The sequence below is a fragment of the Eurosta solidaginis genome, chromosome 2 (genome assembly GCF_040869045.1).
Source record: "Eurosta solidaginis isolate ZX-2024a chromosome 2, ASM4086904v1, whole genome shotgun sequence".
Classification (NCBI taxonomy): Eukaryota; Metazoa; Arthropoda; class Insecta; order Diptera; family Tephritidae; genus Eurosta; species Eurosta solidaginis.
In genome coordinates, this window is record NC_090320.1 from 242077380 (window position 1) to 242087774 (window position 10395).

Sequence of the window (10395 nt, forward strand, 5' to 3'; positions counted from 1 at the left end):
TCATCTTCTGCATAATTAGGTCGCATACATATCATGGAAAAGTCGCAAGATTTTTCTTCTATCCTTCTTCGCCTCCTGTCGCGCATTTATTGTAGCAACATCTATACTTGGCGCCCGAGCACATAGAATCGAGGAGATGCTGACCCGTCCATAAGAGGCGGATATCTTCTATTAATCAACTCAAATATGCTATAAATCGGATTTCATTATTCAACTCATATTTGCTATAAAGTGGGCAGCCTTTTGCTATGCAAATCCAAATTAGCTACCAGTATAGAGATCCTTATAAAGAGACCTATGGTGTTTAGACTAAATCCATAGAGCTAATAAAGGTTGGATTTACTAGAATATTACGCCGTACCGCACGATTTCTTTTTGGCAGTGTCTGTAATTTCCCCTATTATAATATATGAGCCTTTGAGAAACAACATATCTCACTACAAGGATCTCAACAACTGGTAAGAGGTGATGTTAGTGTAAAATGGAGCTCTAAAGTCATTGATGATGCCACAACGAATGTTGTTAGAACCTAGCATCAACTTTTTTTTATTGTAGAGTAAAAAAAAAAAAAATGTAAGGCGCGGTAACCTCCGAAGAGATCTAAGGCCGAGCTTCTCTTCCAATTTGCGTCGTGCTCCTATTGATTTTTCCTACAAATCGGTCGGATGGGACCTACATGTTTTATGCCGACTCCGAACGGCATCTGCAAGGCAGATGAGTTTTCACTGAGAACTTTTCATAGCAGAAATACACCCGGAGCGCTTGCCAAACACTGCCGAGGGGCGACCCCGCTTAGAAAAATTGTCTTCTAATTGAAAAACCTTATTTCTAAAATTTTGATGTTGCTACCATCACACCACAGTGGCCGCCATTGCAGAGTAGTCCGATGAAAAAGCGAGACAGATGAAGCAATCACCGACAGCCATTGAACGCACAATGGTTCAGATCACTTACACGGCTGGTCCTGATACAGTGTGATAAGCGGGACTACAATCAACTGTTGTTCGCTATACAGGCGCCGTACAATAGCGTGGGTAGAGTGAGATCCATCAGCAGCTTTCTTTTGCTTTTCGGCGGTGTTACGAAGTATTTCATCAACCTGCTCAGTAGCGATACCTGTTTAGATGCCTTCTCAGTCGCATTTTGAATTCGCACCAAGTAATCGGGGGTCTAAACTTACTTATAAATAGTTTAATAACTTTTTGATATGGTATTTCCCGGAGAGGTTTCAAAGCTAAGTTAGGTTTTATGTTACGTGCATTCACGTGAGTTTAGCCACTCCTTTGTGGGTGTTCGGCCTGAGTGCGTCGTAAACCGGCAGTGGGTAGGCGCACAAGGGTCGATCTCGGGAAGGTTCACTCAAAAAAATATGATAAAAGAAAACACAAAGAGGAATTTCCTCGTTATAATATAATATTTAATTCAGAGTGAAAAGAAAATCTACAGTGGTTATAAGGTTACCTTTATGTTGAAAAAGTGATGACGGTGATCCTTGGCGATGTGTGCTGGTTGGCGGTCAATCGAGAAAGAGCCCGGTTGTCCCGTTGATGACAACCGCTAAGCCGCGAAAAGGTCCTCTGGTATTAAGGAGGGGGAAAAAGCCACGCACACCACGACCCCCACATATACGTGCATGGGTGCTGACAACCTGCACACACACGTGCATGTGTATGAAACGCATGCATGTACATGCATGCACACAAAAGCGGCGTGAGTGTGGGTGGCTGGAAATATTATTAAAACGTTAGGGAGGGGCGCCGTCAATCAGGTAAAAGTTAGGCATTGGGCCTAAACATGCCGCCCCCCTTGCGGTACGCAACATCACAGTCCGCCAAGGATCACCGACCGTGAAGAAGAGAAGAAAAATAATAAAAAACTTATAACTAATTATATCTAACTTAACATAACGCCGGCCAGTCCGCCGGCTTGGCGGCACGCAAAATGGTTTGCGCAGTGTGCGAGCTTGGTTGCTGCTGCCTCGGTCATTCGCCAATTTTCCCGTTATGGTTTAAGGCCTGAGCCAGGTTTGCCTAGAGCTAGGGATTGCGAAAAGAAGTAAGAAGATAAACGTGTTCATATTTCTTGCCGTTTATTACAAATTCATTGGAAATGAACAAGCATAGAATTTTGTATGAAGAAAATTCAAGAAAAAATAACTTATTGTGGTGATACAAGATTTTAAACGCACACCTCCATTGTGAATTCATACAAGTGGCGAAGGTTTGATAGAAATGTTCACAATAGTAAACAGCTTCGAGCACCTGTTCAATCGTTGTTCGATTACCTAAATCATTAGCTCACCAGTAGTATATTGCTTTATTTACATATTTTAGAATGCCTGCATAGCTGGTGGCTGGAATTTAATCTATAAACTTGATTTTAGAAATGAATATTAATATGTAGTCTGATTTTCGGTAGACAAATTTAAAAGAAAGCTGATTTGAAACAAATGTACAATTCATGGCACTTCAATTTAATAACGGCGAGCAAAAGCAAAACAAACCTTTATTCCCTTATCTGGCCATTCGCGACTGCCGTTCTCCCTGTCAGCTATTATTTGACACGTAGGTATGGCAATGGAGGAATCGAATGATTTTTCGCTGGTACGAATTCACAATGCAAGTCTGTTGCAACTGTGTACACCAAAATTCAATAAAAATAACAAAGTATAAAAAATCCATTTGTTTCGGTCGTTACCGAACATTTTGATGTTAGGCCTTGGTTGTGCCCGAGAGTACCCAGCCGAAGATGGTACTCTGAGCCAGCAAAGGGCCAAACGTGGTAGGCAGAATCCCTGGTAATATTATTTCCGCATATACATCTGTTCCTAGGATGAGGCGGATCGGCGCGGATGCATGGAACTGTGGATCCGCCAGACGGAGATGTGCTTACGGGGCTGCGATGGCACTGTCGATGCTGGTTGTGGGTGTCATGCGCCGAAAATTTGATACGACCGCAGCATGGGTCGCAATTCTTTTGTTTTGTCCGTGTCTTCCTCGGATACGCAGCAGACATCCTGCTTGCCCGCCAATGTTGCTGGTATGAAGTTGGAGCTCCTGGGCGAGCTCATCCGCAATCACTGTGGTGGGGGAGCATCCATCGATTAAGGCGCGGACGAGGTGTAGCCGCCCCCCTGCTTCTATTTTCACGACCGCGGTGGGGGTGATCGCTACCGTCGGTATCATGGTGGCGGTGGCAGCTGAATGCGGGGCTAGGAGCCCTGCCCGGAAGGCGGACACTGTGGTGAGTTGTAACGATCCGGATCCGTTGCGGCGGTCCTGCGGCTGATGATGGGTGTGAAGTCGTTGTTGCAGGCGAAGAGGCCTTGTCTCCGCTCTGCGGTCGCGCGAAGATCGTCTCCGTTGGGGGTTCCTGGGTTGCCGGCGAAGAGACCGGGTCTCCGCTCGGCCGTTATGTGGATGGCGCTGTGCTGTCGCTGTCCCTTGTTGGAGCCGCTTCCTCTCGTGCTGCAGAAGTGGTCGAAATGATTTGGCTGTAGGCGGTATGGTCGGGCGAAGAGACCGCGTCTCCGCTCCGGTTCGGCTGGCATCTCGGTTTCGGGGTGGACGAAGAGGTCCAGTCTTCGTTCCAACGTCCGACGCATATAATGAGATTGAGTCATCCATCCGCTCTCGGGGTGAATCTAGCTCCTCTTCCACTTGGATGCTCCATGGCTTGGAGCGGGCTTCTCGTAATAGCTGCTCCTCTTCGTCGATCGAGGCGATGTGCAGCATCGTGTGGTGCTTCTCGCCGCACCGTTTGCATCGCCCTTGGCTCGGGCACGCGTTAGAGCGGTGATCAGGTGCCAGACAATTTCCGCAGTAGCTTTCGCGAATGGTTACGTAGAGGCGCTCTTCTGGCCTTTTCGCCCGAAAGGCTGGGCACAAGCGGATAGGGTGTCGCTCAAGACACACTCGGCATTCCGACGAATAGCGCGCTGCGTTCGTGGCAGCATTACGTTTTAAAGCGGCAAAACGACCCATTTTTCTGAAAGGAGTGAAATAGGTTTCAATGGGTCGGGTCATTGTCAAAGTGCAGGGGCGAGTGGTCCCTAATTGTATTGTTGAGATTTGGGATATTTTAGTAGCGCTTGCGTAGGGGGCAAACATCTGTAGCAGTATAAAAATATTCGTATTTGGCGCACATCATGTGCATGGCCTCTTTCAACCCACGTTATGTGCCTGGGTCTTTAGTGCCTTATTTCGTTTATTTTGTGTCACCCGCTAGCGTTTTAGTTAGCCACGGGCACACTAGTGCTGCAGAAAAATGAGCATTTACGATTTTTCGGTTCGCACATTCTGGTACCGAACCGGGTAGAAAGTGTATAGCGTGGGTTCTTTTGAGTCGCTGTTATTAGTGTTGTTGATGCTAAAAATCAACAACTTCCCTGCCCGCCACACAAAAAAAAAATGTTTGGACAGCAAATTGTATGCGATGTAAAGAAAAAATAAAAAATCTTCGTTTTGGACGAAGAGAAAAATTTGTAGAATGACGCATTTTTTTTTTTTTTTTGTATTGCCCTTCACTTATTTCTTCAACTTTTCCCCAAGTACGCTTGTAGTCATGTTTTATTGATGGCCTTTATCAAACGGCACGGTTCCCGAAGGGTATTTGGCTCCGTTACCGGTTCCTCAGACTCGGGTTTTTGGGTACCCGTTTGCATCTTTTTATGCATCCCTAATATAATGCACATTTAAACTCGGCATGTATATGTACATACGTTGGTATAAGTATATGGACAGTCAGTGCACGGACTTTACCGCATTGGTAGTTTGACCAACCTTTTAGGCCCATTTTTCATTTTCTACTGCTACGGCTACCAAAACCTAGATTCTACCAATATTTCAGTATTTTCGCACTGAAAACGTATACTGCGATAATTTTAAAGTATTGAATTGCAGAGCCCACCCAACTACCATTAGGGGGCGATACTGACCAAATCAATAAATTTTGAAAAAATTTGTGAAGAACTTAAACAGGAAATAAATTTTTGAGTGGAGAAATATAATGACTGAGTACGCGAATATTTTCTGCGCTATTTTTCTCCGTTTTTTTTTTTTTTTTTTTGCATAATTTGAACGACAATTAGAAGTTTTACGTAAACGATAACATGCTGAACTTGGTTATTTGGCGGCAGTAATTTTGGTACCTTGGAAAATTGTTGTGGTAGGTAGACGTTTTGGGATGTGATTTATTTTGTGATATGTTGGTTTTACGATAAAATTGGGAATTTTTTGGTACCAATATAAACCGTAGTTATCGTTTTCACGAAACCTCTACTACCATTTTCAGTGCCCCAACATTTTGCCTTTACAAGAGTCCATGCACTGGTAGATATTTACCAGCCGCAAAGACAAAAAAAATTGTGCACATTCATACACACCCGTGTATAGAATGTAAATTTCTCAGAATTGAAACAAACGGGACTAATCGAAAGATTTTTTTCCGTTGCTTCATTCTTTTTATTACGGCGCGTGGCCGTAGTACTATCATTTGTTAATTTTTCATTTAAGTAGACGGGTAAATTCTTTTGAATCGAGATTTCTTCGTTTATTTAATTACAGATCACAAATTTGAAGATGCCTAATTAGTTACCGTAAATATTTATGTTTAATCCTCGATTTGTTTGTCGAGCCGCGAATTTGCTACAAAACGGCGCTGTTATGAATAAAATTTTTCATCCATACGAATCACATGTGCCGTACATTCTACAGTTTATGGTATTACAATTTGTATGGTATGAGTTTTATACACGTACCATTGAAAATTTTGAAATTTCGTCAAGTCGCCGACAACATTCTAACTAACGGTGGGTGCGTCGATGCGCACACTACATATATGCACATTAATTGCTCATTTCTGCGATATATACTTGTAGGCGATGCCCTTCTCGAGCTGAAGGAGCAGCAAGTACTTAACCCAATTGTTCTGAAAAAGCAATCAATTTGTACACTTGAAGTTGATATTGGCTCCAATTTCGTTCTTAGCCGTTTCCAGCTGGCAAATTATGATCAAAACAATGAGCCTTCAAAACCTGGTGTCGAAGCTATTTGGAATGATGAACGTTTGCGCAGACAGAAAATGAAGTACAGCTCGAATGAAAAAAGGTAGGTACCCACGCCAGAGATACCAGTATCTCAAGAACGTCCCGATTTATTACCAACAGAAAGCGAAATTTTTCACCGTACAGCAGTGCTAAGCAAGTTAATGGATTTGGAGTTATCGGCTAAAATTAGGGATACTCCACTTGACCAATCTTTAAATTCCAATCTTGCAAGCTTCGCACTGGATGAATTTGAATTTGAGGAAAATGCATCCTCGTGTATGCCTGCTTCCGTCGCTGTCTCATCATTTGTAGCAATTGGGGAAAATGATGATATTTTAGAAGATTGAGGAGTACCCTTTAAAGTTGTTATGGCTCCACCAACCTTGATGTTTGTAAACTCATAATCAGTCACGTCTTTGTTGTTATTTTGCTTAGGATGATTTTTTTTTCGTTTCAACTACCAATTGGTTTCCATTTAGGGAATTGCTGTTGTTAGTTATGATCACCCCGTTGGCAACATGATGAAATCTGGCACTTGCAGCTGGTGCAGAAGATGAGACTTGCTGACATAAATCTGTTGTGTTTCGTGCAGTTCTTGTATTCATAACATTGTTGCCACAAACACCGCTCGCTATATCAAAACCCGTAGAACATTGACCGACATAACATAGCTCTACAATATCATTTGAAGCCGTTATTGGGGATCTCTTTAACTTCTCTTGATGCTCAATATATTGAGCTGCATCTAATAATACTTTTAACCCTGTCGACATAGCAATTTAAAGAAGTTCAACTGGATGGTACTTATTTAAAAATAGTGATATTTCAATCCAATGGAAGGGATCAATACACGTCAACATCCAGTTAAATATGTGAAGGCAAAATGTCCAGATTTGAATTGTCAAAACATTATTCGAAGAACTAACGCTGTTTGCAGGCGCAGATGTTGCTATTTATATAAGTTTTAGATATCACAGGTGATAACGCAGTGGGCAGGGATATACTTGCACCAACCGGTGAGGACATGGTCGTGCTGCCATTACTTCCTCCGCTCGAAAAGGAGCTTGACGAACTATATAATATACTTCCTAGGCCAGAAGAAAGAGATGTAGTTTCATTCAAATGCTCCTTTTCACAATTGTTTAGGTCAAAGTCCAAAAATGGCCCAGGAAACATGTGTTCATACTTTGGACCTAACTCCCTTTTTAATGAAACAAGCTTAAGTTGCGATGCACTTGCGCTTCGACGCTACCCAACACAGATTCGATTCAGAATTCACCATAACAGCTGACAACTCTAGTCAATAGGCAAAATTATTCGTCATCTGATTGAAAATTGGCATCTATATTTACATTTATCGCTTTCAATAAAAAGGAAACAAAGGATTTTGCACACACTTGCAATTCATTGGGGAAATGCAAGATAATTGTCCCGAACTATGCGAAGAGGTAAAACTCTATCGAAATGCACGTGAACGTGAAAAATACGATAATATGGCAGATTTATATGCAATTATCAATACGCTTCAACAACTAGAAAAGGCTTATATACGTGGCTGCATCACACCACAAGAATACACAGCTGCCTGTTCCAAATATTTAGTACAATACAAAGTTGCTTTTAAACAAGTCCAATGTGATGAATTTCCCAATGTTGACACATTCGCTAAAAAATTCCGCTTAGATTGTCCAGCAGCACTTGAACGGATACGTGAAGATAGGCCAATTACAATACGAGACGATAAGGGAAACACATCGAAGTGTATTGCTGAAATTGTTTCTTTATTTATTACGATTATGGATAAATTACGTTTGAAAATGAATACAATGGATGCCTTACAACCGGATGTGAAAGATTTGGCTGATAATATGGATCGCTTGTCGTTGATACCGAAAGATTTTGAAGCAAAACAAAAAGTTGAAACATGGCTGAGTACACTGAATGAAATGCAAGCTTCGGACGAGTTGTTGGAAGGACAAAGTTGGAAGGACAAGTGCGCCAGTTTCCTTTTGATTTGGAATCGGCATATGCAGATTTTACAAAACTATTACATAGTCAATAGTTTATTTGTGGTTGGAGTAACGTAGAGTATTTGTTATGTGTTAGAGGAGGAATATTCTTCATATGAAATTAAAAATTATTTAATATCTTAGCTTTTAATTAAACTTAAAGTTATGTATTTCTTTTTGCAGATTATCACAACCTGTTAAATGCTTATAAATACTTCAGCGGTTTTTTAACTGCATTTAATGAGATATGCTTAAGTTGCGAATTTATTTTCGTTTTAGCTAATTGCTCCACTTCAGCTTCAAGCTCTTGATCCTTCTTTTTAAGGGTTTTAACATATTTAATCGCTTCGCCAAGTATTGCGAAATTGGAGGTTTTCTTGCGTTCATCTTCTTTTAAAGGAAGTTGATGCTTCAGCTGTTCATAGCATTCTTTGAGGTGCGCCCGGCGATTTTTTTTTCCAATTTGTTATGCACTTCCCGGGTACCAGCCCCATTACTATTGGAACTGATTGTTCGCCTCCGGCCGCTGCCACCAATAACCGGTGTGACGTGCATCATTTGAGACGCAATTGCCGCTTGTTGTGCTGACAACATCTGCAAATAGTGACTTCCAGTCGTACCTTGTCGCGATGGCGACTGATTACCACCAATGCAATTCATAGTATGGACGTCCTCGATGATCATGTCGCCTTCATCTCCATTATTTAGAAGCGATTTGTTAGCTGCAATTTTATGTGAAAGTGAAAAACTGCGTATGCGCGTATGCGTATGCGTATCATAAATTTTTCTACACGTAACGGGTGGTGGGGTAAGAGGTTCTGAAGTTTTATAACGTATTGAGGAATTTGAAGGTGCAGATGTGCTGTTGATCAGCGAAAATTTTGATGATATTGTCACCGATTGATGTTGTTGCTGTGTTTGTTTTGGTATGCTTATCGCTTTGGATGTTGCATCACCAAGTGTCGCTGCTGGCGATGCAATACGCAAACCATCATTCAGCAACATTTGGTTATTGGCCGCAGCGGATACGACAACAATATCGCCACCACTGCCACTATCAACAAGTCTAAATGTTTTTGTTTTACTATTATATTGACTACTACAAATCCCCATACTGTTTTCCTCGTGCATTGGCTGTGGGGGAGTTTGTTGTTGTAGTTCTTGCTGCTCGTTTAAAGTATGAATAGTTTGTCTTGGCGGGTATAATACGGCGAGCCCATTATGCTTCGTGGATGATTTAATATGCGATGTGTCCAATACTTGTTGCTGTTGAATACCAACCATTTCCCGCCATTTTTTTTAATAATGACTTAGCCCGACGTGCTAAGTTCTCGTCCGTAGTACGTCTTCTTAAATGATTTATAAACTTTGCCAATCTGTTGGCTTCCACTTGCTCTCTGGTAACCGGTGAGCATTCCAATGAAGAAATAACAGACACGACTGAATCCATATTGACCACATCATAGTTTTGGTCCAGCGATTTACATAAACGTAGTGTTAAATCATATATATGTTGGGTGTTCATTTATACAAGCCTACACGAACCCCAAAAATTGTGAAAGGTTGTAATGAAAGATAATAAATTTCTCCTTCCTTATCGATTATTTTTATAGCATTGATTTTCAGGATGTTTCAAAATGTAACATTCTTATTATTAAAAGGAAAACACGCTTTTATAAAACATACATGCGCAAGTTTAAGAAACTATTGCTGACTAACCAACGGAGTTGAGGAGTTATATTCTTATCCCGAAGTCTTCCAGTGCTGTCATAGTGCCATTAAATTAAATGTATATGCATCCTTTTAAAGAATGAATACTTTATCGGTACGGGTAAAAAAAAAGAAATCCGTTAACCCGTTGGTGCCAGTGTATCATTTTGAACACGTTCTCAACATTTTGCATGTGTTTTCGAAAAGAGGCACGTATCTGGTTAGGTGCAACCTCTATGGGTAGTTGAGCATGGAAGTTGATTTGATTGTATTTATAGTTAAGAAGGAAACGGTTGGTTTCCATTTTAACTATTTTTTAATAGCTATTTCAATACATACATTTTGTTGGTCTCGCGCCTTTGGCCGAGTGTGTAGGTGTTCTGTCATCCTCGCTCGGGGTGAGCGGGTGAAGTTGGGTTGATTTGCTGTCCTCGCTCTGGGAGAGCGGGTGAATTGTGGGTTTGATTTTGAAGATGAAAAATATTTGTTTTGTGGCAGATGGGGATCTGCATTAGGGTGGTTGATTGGCCTCGGTGGGCGAGCGCTGGGTTTTGAAATTTTGAAAATTTAAAAAAAATTATGGGCCGAGTGCCTTTGTTTTCTGTGGCAGACCGAGGGTCTGCGTAAAGG

At 41.6% G+C, this 10395-nt stretch overlaps 1 protein-coding gene and 1 pseudogene across 1 annotated transcript; one reads left to right on the plus strand and one right to left on the minus strand.

The window, feature by feature from the left end:
- Window positions 1-6967: 6967 nt before the first annotated feature.
- On the minus strand, window positions 6968-9339 carry LOC137241829 (uncharacterized). The gene is given in 3 exon segments (XM_067769212.1): window positions 6968-7264; window positions 8288-8509; window positions 8512-9339. Coding segments are annotated over 3 exon segments (1347 nt in total).
- Window positions 7459-8108, plus strand: LOC137242683 (vacuolar protein sorting-associated protein 28 homolog; annotated as a pseudogene).
- Window positions 9340-10395: the final 1056 nt, after the last annotated feature.